General features: G+C 34.8%; 1 protein-coding gene across 3 annotated transcripts in view; it reads left to right on the forward strand.

The window, feature by feature from the left end:
- LOC115860494 (AGBL carboxypeptidase 4) overlaps positions 1 to 16,851 on the forward strand; it is a 1,403,751-nt gene that overhangs the window by 222,178 nt on the left and 1,164,722 nt on the right. For all 3 annotated transcript variants that reach the window (XM_060305765.1, XM_060305756.1, XM_060305751.2), the window contains exon 3: positions 16,611 to 16,735. In XM_060305765.1, the coding sequence (XP_060161748.1) occupies positions 16,611 to 16,735 (125 nt within the window). The remainder of the gene's footprint in view (positions 1 to 16,610; positions 16,736 to 16,851) is intronic.

A 16,851-nucleotide genomic window follows, 5' to 3' on the forward strand; every position in this document is an offset into this window, starting at 1 on the left:
AATGGTAATTAGTTGTGGGATTTTTAAAAATTCCTTTCTGTTCATTTGTCTTCCAGTGTTTTTTTCTCATGAAAAGTATCAAATTTTGTGAAGTGCTTTTTCTGCATCTATTGAGATGATCATGTGATTTTTGTCCTTTATTCTAGTAATGTGGTATATTGCACTAATTGATTTTCATATCTTGAACCAACATTTGAATTTCATTGAATTTCAACATTAAATCCCACTTGTGGTTTACAGTCATTTTTGTATATTGCTGGATTTGGTTTGCTAGTATTTCATTGAGGATTTGGGGGGTCAATATTCATAAAGGGTATTGATGTGTAGTTTTTATGTGATGTCTTTGATTTTAGTATCAAGACCATCCTGGCCTCAAGGAATGAGTTTGGAAGTGTTCTCTCTTCTTCATTTTTGGGGAAGAGCTTGTTAAGGATTGGTGTTAACTTTCCTTTAAAAGTTTAGTAGAATTTACCAGTGAAGACATCTGCATTTGGATATTTCCTGGTGATAAGTTTTTTGATTATTATATCAGTATTTTTGTTTAGGTCTATACAGATATTAGTGTTTCTTCTTTAGTCAGTTTTGTTTGTGTCTTCCCAGAATTTTCCTCATATCATCTAGGTTATCTAATTTGTTAGCATACAATTGGTCATAGTATATCCTCTATTTAATTCCTGATTTTATGCATTTACTGTCCTCTTTTTTTCTTAGACAATATAAAGATTCGTCTATTTTATTGATCATATAAAACAACAATTTTTGGTTTTATTGATTTTCTCTACTGTTTTTCTATTATTCGTTTACTTCCATCCTTTATTATTTCCTTTATTCTGCCTTCTTTGGGTTTAGTTTGCTTTATTTTTAAGCTTCAAAAGGTGAAATATAAGCAGATTACATTATTTCTTTAAGATGTTTCTTTCTTTAATATAAGCATATCCAGCTATATATTTCTGCATAAGTACTGCTTTCTATGCATCCTTAGCTTTTGATAGATAGTAGCTTTGTTTACATTCATGCTAAGGTATTTTATAAATTCCTTTCTGATTTCCTCTTTCACCCTCTTGGTTATTTAGGAAAGTGTTGTTTAATTTCTACATGTTTTTGAATTCCTTAAATTTCCTTCTGTTATTGATTTCTAATTTCCTTCTATTTTGTTTGGAGAGAATACTTTCCATGATTTCCTTCATGTTAAATTTATTGAGACTTGTTTTATGCTCTACGTTTTAGTCTTTTCTGAAAAATATACCTGTAAACGTGAGGAGAATGTATATTTTACTGTTGAGTAGAATGTTCTATATATCTAGCTGTTTTAGTGTTGCTCAATTCTTATATTTCCTTGTTGATATTCTAGTTGTTCTAGTTGTTTCTATTCATTATATAAAGTTGGATATTGAAGTTTTCAGCTATTATTGTTGACTTGTGTATTTGTCTCTTTAATTCTGACTGTTTCTGTGTTATTTGTTTTGGGACACTCTTGTTAGGTGCATTTATATTTGTAATTGCTATATCTTCTTAATGAATTGCCCTTTCTACATTATAAAATATCCTTCTTTGTGTGTACTAAAAATTTTTGTCTTAAAGTCAATTTTTCTGATATTAGTATATATAGGCATTCCAGCTCAGTTTTGCTTTGTTTGGTATATTATTTTCCTTCCTTCTACTTTCAACGTATTTGTGTGTTTGTATCTCAAATACATCTCTTGTAGACGGCATATGGTTGGCTCACTAAAAAAAAAAAAATTCATTCTGACATATACTACCTTTTAATTGGAGTGTTTAATCCACTTACATTTATTGTAATTACTGATAAGCTAAGATCATTTTGCTATTGCCTTTAAGTGGTTTATGCCTCCCTCCCTATTTATTCCTCTATAACTGCCTTCTATTGTGTTAGATAAGTATTATCTAGTGTACTATTTAATTCCCTTCTTACTGATTTTACTATATTTTAATTTTTCTTTTCTTTTCTTTTTTTTTACATCTTTATTGGAGTATAATTGCTTTACAATGGTGTGTTAGTTTCTGCTTTATAACAAAGTGAATCAGCCATACATATACATATGTTCCCATATCTCTAATTTTTCTTTTCTTAATGGTTGTCCTAGGGATTGCAATGAATATAATTTAATTGATAGCAGTCTAGTTTGAATTAATTTCAACTTAATTTCAATAATATGCATATATATTTATTGTCCTACAAATTACATCTGAATACATTATGTACACTCCATGCAGATTTGTAATTACTGCTTTATGTGGTTGTCTTCTATATGTAGGAGAAAAAAATATCTACAAACATAAAATATGTTTATACTGTCTTTTTTTTTTTTTGTGGTACATGGGCCTCTCACTGCTGTGGCCTCTCCTGCTGCAGAGCACTGGCTCTGGATGCGCAGGTTCAGCGGCCACGGCTCACGGGCCCAGCCGCTCCGCAGCATGTGGGATCTTCCCAGGCTGGGACACGAACCTGTGTCCCCTGCATCGGCAGGTGGACCCTCAACCACTGCACCACCAGGGAAGCCCTATATACTGTCTTTTATATTTACCTATCTAGTTACATTTACTGGTGCTCTTTATTTCTTCATGTGGATTTCAGTTATTTTCTAATGTTCTTTCATTTCTACTAGAAGGACATCCTTCAGTTTTTCTTGTAGGGCAGGTATGATTATCTGCTAATGTCTTAATGTCTCTTCATTTTTGAAGAGTATTTCTGATGCCTATCAAATATTTTCTTTCAGCACTTTGAATATGTTATCCCTCTGCTTTCTGACTTCCATGTTTCTGATGAGAACTCAGCTGTTAATCTTACTGAGGATTCCTTGAACATAATGAGTTGCTATGATGTTTGTTGCTGTGTTCAAGAGTTTTTGGTCTTTGACTTTTGACAGTTTGATTATGTCTAAATATGGATCACTCCTTTTTCATAGGTGGAAGAAGGAAAAATTAAAAATTATTTTAATTTCAGATTTTTTTTGTCTTTTGGATCTGGCTTTTTATTCCAATCTAGCAATGTCTGCTTTTCACTGGAATGTTTATTTATATATTTGTTCTATTTTAGTGTAATTATTGATATGTTGTACTTAAATGAAATATCTTGGTATTCATTTTCTTACTGCCTCTTCTGTTTCTTGTTACTCTGTTGTTCCTTTACTGCCTTCATTTGGGTTAATAAAATTTTTGTTTAGTGTTATATATCTTCTGTATTGCATTCTTAGTAACATTATTTTATATTTACTTTAATGGTTTCTCTAGAACTAAAAATATGCAGTTATAACTTACCAAATTCTTTAAAAATTTTTTGTTAAAAATTTGTTTAGAGTACTTTTAGGTCACAGCGAAATTGAGAGGAATGTACAGAGCTTTCTCAAATAATGCAGTCCCCACACATGCATAGGCTCCCCCATTATCAATGTCCCCCACCAGAGTGGTATATCTGTTACAATTGATGAACCACTTGACACATCATAATCAACCCAAAGTCCATTAGGGTTCACCCTTAGTATTGCACTTTCTATTGGTTTGTATAAATATGTAATTACAAGTATTCATCATTGTAGTCATACAGACAATTTTCACTGCCCTAAAAATCCTCTACTGCCTATTAATCTCTCCATCCCCTAACATTTGATCTTGTTATTATCTCCATACTTTACCTTTTTTCAGAGTGTCATATGGTTGGAATCACACAGTATGTATGTAGCATTTTCATATTGGCTTCTTTTGATTATTAACATGCATTTAATTTTCTTCTGTGTCTTTCCATAGCTTGATAACTCATCAAGCCATTTCAGAGTCAATATTTTCCCATTTCACCCTTAACACTTCACACTGTGTACTTTGTAATTACTACCTTTTTTTAACTCAAAACTTATTCTTTCTACATTCTACTAACCTCGCATCGGTTTAATTCTATTTACCCATCCCAATTCTTGATGCTGTTGTTGTCATATATTTTCCTTCTACATACTTTGCAAACCTCCCTTAAGATGTCATTAAAAAAAAAACTTTAGTTAGTAGCCTTTAAAAAACTTTTGAGACAAAAATAGTTTATTATATTTACATGCTTATTCACTATTTTAGTGTTGTTTATATGTTCTTATAGCTATGAATCCCATCTAATATATTTTTGCATCTTTTAGCTTTTCATGTAGTGAAGATCTGCTGGCAATAAATTCTGTCAACTTTAATTTATTTATCTGGGAATGTTTTATTTTACCTTTTTTTTTTTTTTTTTTTTTGCGGTACACGGGCCTCTCACTGTTGTGGCCTCTCCCGTTGCGGAGCACAGGCTCTGGACGTGCAGGCTCAGCGGCCATGGCTCACAGGCCCAGCCGCTCCACGGCATGTGGGATCTTCCCGGACCAGGGCACAAACCCGTGTCCGCTGCATCAGCAGGGGGACTCTCAACCACTGCGCCAGCAGGGAAGCCCCTATTTTACCCTTATTTTTAAGGATATTTTATTGAATATTGAATTATGGGTTGCAAGTTTTGTTCTTTCATCACTTTAGAAATGTTATTTACTCTCCTCCATTATTTTTGAAAAGAAGTCAATGGACATTCTTATTGTTGTCCTTCTGTATGTATTATGGCTTTTTTTCTGGTTGCTTTCAAGCTTTTTTATTTATATGTATTTTTTATCAGTTTGACGATTATGTGCCTAGGTTGAGGTATTTTTTTCTTTTCTTTCTTGCTTTTTTGCTTTTGGGGCATTTGCTGCTTTAATAGATGGCTTGTTCCTCTCTTTATTTACAATAAATTTATTTATTTTATTTTTATTTTTGGCTGTTTTGGGTCTTTGTTGCTGTGGGCGGGCTTTCTCTGGTTTTGCCGAGTGGGGGCTACTCCTCATTGTGGTGCGTGGGCTTCTCATTGCAGTGGCTTCTCTTATTGTGGAGCATGGGCTCTAGGCCCACAGACTTCAGTAGTTGTGGCACGCAGGCTCAGTAGTTGTGGCTCGTGGGCTCTAGAGCGCAGGCTCAGTAGTTGAGACGCATGGTATTAGTTGCTCCATGGCATATGGGATCTTCCCGGGCCAGGGCTCGAACCGGTGTCCCCTGCATTGGCAGGCAGATTCTTAACCACTGTGCCACCAGGGAAGCCCTGTTCCTCTCTTTAATTACAAAAAGAATGAGACCCAAATAAAAAAACTCCTACATTTTCAATAAATGAAAATATACAAAACTCAATATTTATTCATATTTACTAGAGGTACAAAGTATAATTACTATCACAAAATTTTACAATTAAAATTTGTATTTACCTCTCCCCTTACTAATGAATATTCTAACTAAGCTGAGCATGTAATCCCACAAGCACTAGATATGGGTGGATTTTCTGATAATAAAATGTTTACACATCATGAGGAACAAAGAAGTTCACCATGAGTGAACTTCTTTTCCCTTCTCTTTCTAAGGACTTTAATTTCTCATGATTGCCTCCATATTGGGTAACTGTGGCACCATGGAAGACTCAATAATCGCTGTTTCTTGGTTTTTTTTTTTAATATTTTTATTTGGGCTGCATCGGGTCTTAGTTGTGGCATGTGGGACTTTCGTTGCCACGTGTGAGATCTTTGTTGCAGTGTGAGGGATCTTTAGTTGTGGCATGCAGGATCTTTAATTGCGGCATGTGGGCTCTTAGTTGTGGCATGCAGGATTTAGTTCCCTGAACCCAGGTTCCCTGCATTGGGAGCACAGAGTCTTAACTGCTGGACCAACATGGATGTCCCATGTATCTTGTAATACATACAGAGTTTTATCAAGAATCCCTGGAAAAGGGGACATTATGTTATACACTGTCAGGATAATTAAAAACAATACCAGTCATTTACTTTTTAAACAAGAGAATCTGATTGAATTAAATGTGGGTAAAACTCAGTGGACTATTTATTTACTGACCGCATTGCATGGCCTGTGGGATCTTAGTTCCCTGACCAGGGATTGAATCTGGGCCCACAGCAGTGAGAGTGCAGAGTCCTAACCACTGGACCACCAGGGAACTCCCTCAATGGACTCTTTAAATTGAACTTCAGTGATTTACTCATTTGTACAAGAACATCAAAATCCAAGGTCTTACATCATGATAAATTGTCTAGAAACTCATCTTACTATGAATGCATAAGACCCTGAAAAGGTTGTCTTGTGATGTCTGAAGCATGTTCACAGACGATTTATGCCAGAACAGAGGCCATGAAGAACTCTGAAGGATAGTTATCAGCTGTTAAGTGTTCCAATTTTTAGGTAAGTACACTTCTCCTTTAAATGCTGTACTTGCCAGCTAATATCATTCTTGTTTGAATAGTCTTTTCTTCATCTTCCTTTTTCCTTTATGTTAAGGTGATTATCAACTTTATATAAGCACCCACAGATAACCGTTCATTATTAGAACACTCATTATGTTTAGGCCACTCCCTGACAACATGTAGAGAAATCTTAATGCTTTCAATGAAATATTTCCAATATAAATTTTAAAGCAGATAATTTTTTTCCTACACAGGAAATTACCTAGTATCATCAATAGTCTGTAAGCTCTTAATATTGTACATCAACTAAACCTCAATTTAAAAAATTGAAACAAAAGAAAACAGTATATAGGTTCTTCTGAGTTTTCATAAGAGATGAGTAAAGTCCCTTTACTCACCTGCTTTCTAAAAATGTCCTTGCGCATTTCAGCCTAGGTCTTGAGGTACACATTCTTTTGGGTCTCCTCAATCCTATTCTCATATTTTGAATCTGGTAACAGAAAATGAAACAGGAAAATTATTTTATTTTATTTTTTGGCCCTGCAGCACGGCTTGTAGGATCTTAGTTTCCTGACCAGGGATCGAACACAGGCCCACAGCAGTGAAAACGTGGAGTCCTAACGATTGGACTGCCAGGGAATTCCCAGGAACTTTTTTAAAAAAACTGATTTAATCTTTGGCCTAAGAACTCCAATGCTCAAGTAATGAAATGGAGAATATCCATTTATATACTAACTCACACATTCCTTGTTATTTTTTCTTTTTATTTATCCTGTATGAGGTTTTCTGAGATTCTAAGATACCTAATTCATTATATTTTTTATTACATTTGGGAAATTTTTGGCTTATTCTGGGGCTCTGTTTATTTTTCTTCCATTTCTTTTTTGTGTTCTTCAGATTATATTACTTTAAAATTGATCCATCTTCAAATTCACTGACTCTTTTCTGTCTCTAATTTGGTGTTAAGCCCATCAAGTTAGTTTTTCATTTTAATTACTGTACTTTTTAGTTATAGAATGTTTATTTGATCTTTTAAAAAAGTTTTCATTTTTCTGATGAAATTTCCTATCCGTTCACACATGAAAATTATAATTTTCTTTAATTCCTATAACATGTTTTCTTTTTGTTCTTTGAGTATAACAGCCAATTTAAAATGTCTTTGTCTGCTAAATAGTACATCTGAATCTCACTGTGGATTTGTATTAATTGCTTCTCTCCACTCCTTTGATTAAGGATTAAAATTAATTAATTAGCTAATTAATTAATTAAAGTATCTAGTAACTTTAGGTTGTGATACCTTTTAGAGAATGGATTCTGTTATCCTCTTCTGAAGCAAATTGGTGTTTATTATAGAAGTCAGTTCAATTACTGATCATTTCAAGGTTGATTACCTTAAACCTCTCTAGGCATGGTTTTAAATTTTATTGAGATAGATTTGTCAGATGCCCTAGGTATTTCTGAACTACTCTAACTTGGGTCCAAGCTTTCTCACACATGAAGGTTTTATCAGAGCTTGGTTTTCAGGAAATATAGAATAGTTCTTTCTTTAGGACATGGTTCTTATTTCTAAGGTATGTCCCTTCTGGTATCTCAATTGACTATTATGTATGAGGTGTTAGAAGTTCTTCCACTTTAGCTGTACTGGGCTCCCAACACCGTCTTACCCAGCATTGCTTCATCTCTAGTACAGTTAGTCCCCTACATACAAACCTTCAAGTTGTGACCTTTCAAAGTTGTGAGCATGCGTTCACATGTCCAATCATGTAAGTTAGTTCATGTGTCTAGTGTACGTGTCACATGCTTGCATCCTCTACAAGTGGTTGTGCTTTTGTGTACTTTACAGTACTGTGTAGGGTACAGTAGTACAGTATCTTTACTTCAAGTCCAGGGTGTCTGGAAGCAAGCATAAAAGTAGCAGTGATGTAGCTGGTACCGGTAAGAAGCACCAAGTGGTAACGATGGAAACAAAAGTGAAACTTATTGAGAGAGTAGAGCAAAGCAAAAAGATGATAGACGTTGCTCATTCTTGTAACATGAATCATTCAACCATCGGCACAATTCTAAAGAACAAGGACAAGATTATGGAACATGTGAAGTCTGCTGTGCTGCTGATGTCAACAGTAATATTGAGGAAGCATAGAAAAGTGATGGAAGAGATAGAGAAACTTCTCAGTGTGTGAATGCAGGATCAGCATCAGCATCGGGTCCCACTCAGCTTAATGCTGATTCAAGAGAAAGCTAAAAGGCTTTATGAAGACTTGAAGAAGAAACACGGTAAAGAATCAGAGGGCGCATTTTTTAGTGCCAGCCATGGCTGGTTTCATTGGTTCAAGGTTAGTGCTAACCTTCACAATGTAAAAGTAAGTGGCAAGGCAGCGAGTGCAGATATGGTAGCTGCCCAGGAATTTCCTGAAATGCTTCGAGAAATTATTGATGAAGGAACGCATTTACCCGAGCAGGTTTTTAATGTGGATGAGACAGGACTGTACTGGAAGAGGATGTGAGACTGAAGCTACATCAGTAAGGAGGAAAATTTGATGCCAGGCTATAAAGCAGCAAAGAATAGGCTAACTCTTTTGTTTGGTGGCAATGCTTCTGGTGATGTGAAGCTACAACCTCTCTTAGTTTATCTTTCAGAGAACCCAAGAGCCCTTAAAAACATAGCCAAAGGCTCTCTTCCTGTTGTGTGGAAGAGTAACCCCAAAGCCTGGGTTACACAGGCCATTTTCCAGGACTGGTTTTTCCACCCCTTTATCCCAGAGGTACAGAAATATTGCTTGGAGAAGGACATCCCATTCAACATTCTTTTGCTGTTTGACAATGTTCTGGGCCAGCCCCCATTCATGGATGACTTTCATCCCAATGTCAAAGTAGTGCATTTGCCACCGAATACGATGTTGCTCCAACCTATGGAGCAGGGAGTTATAGCGACTTTCAAGAAATGTTATTTACATCACACTTTTTGTCAGGCAGTAAAGGCAAGTGATGAATCTGGAACAACCTTGCAACAATTTTGGAAGGACTATAACATCTACAAGGCCATGAAAAACATTGACTTTGCTTGGTGTGAGGTTACGGCTGTCACCATGAATGGGGTTTGGAAAAACCTTTGCCTGCAGGTTGTTCATGATTTTTGTGGACTTGAGAAGGTGGATAAGGAGTCCAAAGAGGTCTTCAGCAACTTAGTGACCCTCAGCAAGAAGCTGGAGCTAGATCTTCAAGAGGACGACTTCATTAAACTCCTTGCTGTGCAACACGAGGAGCTTACTAGTGAAGACTTGATGTAATTGGAGGCCCAGAGAAAGGACAAAGAGAGACAAGAGGAAGAAGTAACTGAAGAACTGAAGAGATTCGTGACTCAGGAAATGGTAAGGGGATTTTCTTTATTTAAGGGGGCACTGTTAGTTTTTGAGGCACAGGACCCAAACCTAGAATGGTACAGGAAGGTTGCAGCAGCCGTTCAGAATGCAATCCAATGCTACCATGTCATCTATGATGAGAAAAAAAGAGCTACTATCCAGATATCACTGGATCATTTTTTGAAGAGAGTAGATAGAATTGAATCCAGCGAGGAACCAGAACGTGTGCCATCAACGTCAGGTGTGAGTGAAATTGCAGCTTGCCCTCCGTCTCCTATTGCTGAAATCCTTCAGCTCTACCATCTCCCACCTCCTCCCTCTCCTCCAGTCAGTAACTCTCCTTGCCTGTTTCACTCGATGCCAGCCCCGGTATGCAAGCTGTTGTACTGTACTACTGTACTTTTCAAGGTACTGTATTCTAAGATTAAAAATGTTTTCTTTGTTTTTGGTGTTTGTTTATTTATGCATTATTTGTGTGAAAAGTATTATAAACTTATTACAGTACAGTACTATATAGCCAATTGTATTAGTTGGATACCTAGGCTAACTTTGTTGGACTTACAAACAAATTGGACTTACGAATGCGCTCTTGGAATGTAAGTCATTCATATGTAGGGAACTTACTGTATCTCTGATTTTCTTTCAACACTGAAGTAAGTTCTCTTTGATAAATCTAATGTAGTTTCACCCTGTGCATGTGCTGTCTAGCCCTCAGCCACAGACTTACAAGAAATGATCCTAGAGTTTTCTGGGTTACCCCGTCACTACCACCATCTTGTATAGTTTTCTAATGCCCTACTCTCAGATTTCAGCTGCTTAAACAGCTTCAAATTTTATTTCTGTATACACAGCTCACGGGACCTCTTTAGTCTGGTTGGTGTCTGGTTTCCTGACATAGTTGGGAAGTCTTTCCGTGGTGGAGAGTCAGTCCTATTGTGGGAGCTCATCTTGTGAGTGTCTCTTCTCTCATGGATCGCTGTATCATGTTGTCTATTTCCTAATGTCTGAAAACAGTTGTTTAATATATTTTCCCAGCTTTAAAATTCTTGACAGTGGGGCTAGTCTCTTTATAGTTACTTCAACATGTCTGAGCCAGAAGTAGAGATGTTGCTTTTCTATCAAATACTTTTTCTGCTTTTGAGACGATCACCTATTTGTTCTTTATTTTGTTAATATGTTGTTTGGATTGATGATCCTTAAATGTTATTTTGTAATAATTCCAACTTTTCATGATCCGTCATCTCTTCTATTGATGATTGGACTAAATTAGCTAGTATTTTCTTTAGTATTTTACATCTAGGTTTGTGAAACAGATTTATCTATGTGTTTCCTTTTTTTGTAATAATCTTGTCATGTTTTGGTATAATATTGTCCTGGCTTCATAAAATGAATTGGGAAATGTTTCCTTTTTTCCTCTGGAAGAATGTGCTTGAGATTAACTCTTTCTTATAAATTTATAGGTGTTCAGAAGTGAAACCGTTAGGACTGGAATTCTTTTTGTGGGAACATTTAAAATTAAGGATCTGGTCCTTTTAGTAGTTATTGAATAATTCACATTTTATATTGCTTCATATTTTAGTTTCAATAAACTGTGTTTTTATAAGAAATTATACATTTCATCTATTTTTCAAATATATTGACATACATAGTTTACAATATGTTTGTTGCTTTTTTCTTCTTCTTGTCTGATTGTAAAGGACATGTAGTACTAGTCTCTCTTAATTTTTGATATTATTATATGTGTATTCTTACTCTTTATTTTTTCTGTATGAGCTTGCTGGAGTCTGTTCATATTAAAAGTCTTTTTCAAAAAAACTATCTCTTCATGTTTTAAATTTTCTGCAGAGTACATTTAAAAATTTTATGATTTTCTCCTCTTACCTGTCTTATTTCCTTCCACTTTTTTTGTTTGAAAGTATCGCTCTTCTTTCTTTTTAAATGGGATTCTCTACATCGTTCTCTCCTTTTTTTAAATTAATTTTTTGTTGGAGTATAGTTGCTTTACAATTTTGTGTTAGTTTCTACTGTACATCAAAGTGAATCAGGTATACGTATACACATATCCCCTCTTTTTTAGATTTCCTTCCCATTTAGGTCACCACAGAGCACTGAGTAGCGTTTCCTGTGCTATACAGTAGGTTCTCATTAGTTATCTATTTTATACATAGTATCAGTAGTGTATATATGTCAATCCCAATCTCCCAATTCATCCCATCCCCCAGCCTTTCCCCTTTGGTATCCATACGTTTGATCACTACGTCTCTGTCTCTATTTCTGCTTTGCATATAAGATCATCTATACCATTTTTCTAGATTCCACATATATGCGTTAATGTATGATATTTGTTTATATCCTTCTGACTTACTTCACTCTGTATGACAGTCTCTAGGTCCATCCACGTCTTTGCATATTACCAGTTTTGTTCCTTTTATGGCTGAGTAATATTCCATTGTATATATGTACCACATCTTCTGTATCCATTCCTCTGTTGATGGACATTTAGGTTGCTTCCATGTCCTGACTATTATAAATAGTGCTACAATGAATGGTGGGGTGCATGCGTCTTCTTGAATTATGTTTTTCTCTGGGTATATGCCCAGGAGTGGGATTGCTGCGTTATATGGTAGTTCTATTTTTAGTTTTTTAAGGAACATCCAAACTGTTCTCCATAGTGGTTGTTTCAATATATATTCCCACTTTTTAGCTTCTTATAATAGGAGCTTAGATAATTGATTTTCAGAGTACATTTTATATTATGTGTAAATCAGTGAAAATCCATCTATGTGTATGTGTACATATATATTTCCATCTTAGAATTGATTTAGCTACATCCCACAAATTTTGATTGACATATATTGATTATGATTTAGTTTAAAATACTATCACTGGGATAAGAGAACATATGCAATATAGTATAAATTCCTTTGAAATTTGTTGAGACTTCCTTCATAGATCAACATATGATCAATTTTGTGAATGTACCATGTTCTTTTGAAAAGGATATATATTCTGTAGTTCTACAAATGAAAAGTGTTCTGTAATTAGAACTAGATATCCTTTTAAATCACATTTTCAAATTGTCTAAATCCTTTCTGAATATTATCTTGGTTTCTCTCAGTTTGTGGTATTGGTATGTTAAAATTTCTCACTATATTTCTAAATTTGTCTCTATCTTCTTTTATTTTGTCAAATTTTACTTATATATTTTGAAGATCTATTGTTAGTTGTATATACTTTCAAGATTTTTGTGTCTTGTTGATGGACTTACCTTTTTTGCATCATGAAATATCTCTGTTCATTTCTAGTAACATTTCTTGATTTAAAGCCTACCTTGTCTCAGCTACATTAGCTTTTTTTTGATAGTGCTTTCCTGTTAAAACTTTTTCATTAAATTAATAAGTATTGTACCCTCTACAACATAGGGCTCAGTAAATATTTTTGGCTGATGATAGTTGAAAGGACCATTTATTTTCAGTCTTTCTGTGCTCTTAAATGTAAAGTTTGTCTTTATAAGCAATATATATAGTTGTTTTTTTATCCAGAGTATTTTTATCTGTTTGTAATATTTAGTCCATTTATATTTAACACATTTATTGATATATTTTGTTTAAAATCTACATATAATTTTTTTTTTGTATTTGTCCTATATTTTAAATTCTTATTTGCTTTTTTTTCTTTCCTTTCGTATAAGTGGAAGGGAACCAGATGATATAGAGGCATGGTCAGCTTATTTCAATAGCTGTTTTCAGAACATCATAAATTGGCACTTTGTTGAAATATTATTGGTGATACAAGGAAAGCATTTTTATGCATACACACAGAGAGAATACTCCTCATAGGAATGGTGAAGAAGGCCAACAGAATAGTTACAGAAGACCAAAGACCAGATGCTTATTATTATTTGGAACTGTAAACTTAGTGAAAGCAAAGACCTTTTTGTTTGACTTACTATCTGTTCTATTGTATAGTACATAGTATAGTACTTTTTGAATGAATAACTGATTGAATGGCTGAAGAAATGAATTGGCTGTAGGTATGGTATATTCCAAAGTGTAACACAATGGAGTCAGAAGTCTTTGTTTCGGGCTTCCCTGGTGGCGCAGTGGTTGAGAGTCCACCTGCTGATGCAGGGGACACGGGTTCGTGCCCCGGTCTGGGAGGATCCCACATGCCGCGGAGCGGCTGGGCCCGTGAGCCATGGCCGCTGAGCCTGCGCGTCCAGAGCCTGCGCTCCGCAACGGAAGAGGACACAACAGTGAGAGGCCTGCGTACCGCAAAAAAAAAAAAAAAAAAAAAAGTCTTTGTTTCAAGGTCTCGCCGTGGTGCTTTAAAGCATGAACTTAAGCAAGCACTAAACATTCCTGAGTCTCAGTTTACTCATTATGGGGTCATGGTGAGGCTTTAGTAATATATAAGATCTGAAATAATTTTGAAACTGTAAGTTTTAAGACACATATGGTGCATTATTATTAGACACAATATATAGCAACAATTTTAAGCCATGTTATTATTAGTCAGAATCCATTTATAGTGGTCCAGAATTAAAAACAAAATAAAAATCTTCTTTCCTTTGAATGTTGAAATGTACATTAATGTTTAATTTTTCAACCGTGAAATTTTAGAAGTCAAGAAAATAGTGGCTTTTTTCACTTTTTGTTGTTTTAAGGATAGTAAGTTTTTATTAAGGATTATAACTTATATTGTACCTTCAGTGTGTTGTATTATCTTTATATTCTTCCAACCAGCTCTTTTAGTAGAAGCTGTTGTCTAGTGACATATTGTTTGAATTCAAATTCCAGCTGACTCATACTTGCTTACATGCTGTATAGCTTTGGATAAGTTATTTTATATCTTCGTCCCTTGTTTTTTTCATATGTAAAATGAGGATAGTAATGGTTTCTACCACGTGGGTGTTGTTGTGAGAATTCAATAGGTTAGTATACCTAGCATTTGGGACACTATGTGGTGTGTAGAAATGCTCAGAAAATGTTAATTTTCTATTGAAAATTCGTGTTAATATCAGTTATATACTAGTTAAAATGTTCATATTAATTAACCTAGAGATAAATATTCATATTTCTATTTATACGATTCTTACTTTATAGTTGAAAAAGCAGAGGTTGATAGAGGTTAAGTGAATTTTCCAAGGTCACTCAGTAAGTGACAGAGATAAAACTTGAGTCTAGATCTTCTGATTTCAAGTTTAGTGCTCTCATGTAGTAAGTGTTTTGCCCTTTACAACAGAAGCTTAGTAAATATTTTTGGAGGATAATATTTGAAAGGACTATTTCATTGAAGAATCTCCTTGGAAATTCTGAAGACAATTGAAACTAGAAAAATTAAAAGTTTTTCGTCCTGATTAGCTCTTATTTGTATTTTCCCATCAATGCATTTTTAAAAATATTTATGTACTTAACTTGAGGTAACTGATCGTTTTGGTTCTGGAAGGAAGAATAAGTTTGGTTTCTCCACCCACATTTTAATGAGAGCAGACAAAAATCACCCTAAGGTTAATTGATTTGGTTTTGAAGGAAGGGTTCTCTTATTGTCTTGGATCGCTGCCTGATCCTAGAGTCAGGCAGCCAAAGAATGTTACAGCTGAAAGGAACCTTAGAAGTTAGGTAACTCAATATTCTCATTTTGCAGATGAGGCCCTGAGAGTCCTCATCTGCAAAATGAGAATATTGCAGAGTGTTGCAGAATATTACAATAATGAGGCCATTGTTGCACAGTGAGTCAATTGAGCTCGAATTCAGGTCTGATGATTCCCAGGCTAGTACTGCATCTACTACAACTGTTGCTCAGAAAAACAAGTGACATGCCAGTAGAACTTGTAAAAGAAATAATTAAAAACTTTGGTGGATATAAGGTTAAAGTTTAATTCTGAGTGTTCTTTTGGAGAAAGATAGGCTAGAGCTCATTTTTGGGGGATGACTTATGGAATTATTTAAAAAAATTTTTTTTTAATTGAAGTATAGTTGATTTACAGTGTTGTGTTAATTTCTGCTGTACAACAGAGTGACTCAGTTATATACATATATACATTCTTTTTTATATTCTTTTCCATTATGGTTTATCCCAGGATATTGAATATAGTTCCCCGTGCTATACAGAAGGACCTTACTGTTAAAAGTAGGATGTTGCTGTGCTCTTCAAGTGCAATACTATACTGACTTCTCAATCAATTGCTTTGTTGTTTTCTATAGTTGTGTTTACTCTTCTTTAGTTGTTGATTATCTGGTTTGGGAATTCATAAGACTCTTAGCTTTTGTTTTTATAGCATCCCACTGTTAACATTTTGGGCAATTTACCACTCATTAGAATATCAGGCAGAGAGAGGAGAGACAAAGAATGGGACTCACATCTAAGTTAATACATTTTTGATATGCCTGTTCTGTTGGTGGAGGAAATGGAAATTAATTTCATGGTTGTTTGCGACTTTACCATTATTACTGCTATGTAGCAACTACTCCTAATTTTTGTTTAAAACTTACTCTGCTTTATATATTCTTTAACATGTTCTGATAGAAGTTTGGAAATACACCAAACACAGTACAAACTGCGTAGCCGTGTTGTGAGAATTAAACAAGATCAAATATATTAGAGGTAATTTGTATACCATAATGCTTAATACAAAATACATGAGGTATTATCATCTTTGTTTTTCTAACTAGGAAACTGAAGTTTGGTTGTGATTCTTACTTGGTTTACGGGGGCTTGCCACATGCTCTATACAGCATCCCGATCTGTCAAAGATACTTGTAGCACAAATAGATCTGCTAGGTCATATAGATAGGAAGAGTTGCTTATACCACAGCCTAGACTAGCTGAAAACCTCCTCTTTCTGGACTACATTCAGAGTTGGCGGCCCTGCAGATTGTGAAAAATGAACCTATAAGTACTGAATGATGACAAATGTCATTGTCAGAGCTCATAATATTTAAATGTATATATCATTGAGCTTCATGAACTTCTATTAAAACCCAGCTCTCTTAATTTTTATTAACAGGTAACCTTGGACGGGTGGACCAGGTCTCTGAGTTCGAGTATGATTTATTCATTAGGCCGGATACCTGTAATCCACGCTTCCGAGTCTGGTTCAACTTTACTGTTGAGAACATGAAAGAATCACAGGTGAGAGAAATAGTGGATACTTTCATTGTGGTTTTGGTAGGAAGATTATGCTTTTGTGTTATTTTAGTAATATCAAAATAATGACCATATTAGGAATATATTCTTAGATATGTGCT

Source organism: Globicephala melas, chromosome 1 (genome assembly GCF_963455315.2).
Source record: "Globicephala melas chromosome 1, mGloMel1.2, whole genome shotgun sequence".
NCBI classification, from domain to species: Eukaryota; Metazoa; Chordata; class Mammalia; order Artiodactyla; family Delphinidae; genus Globicephala; species Globicephala melas.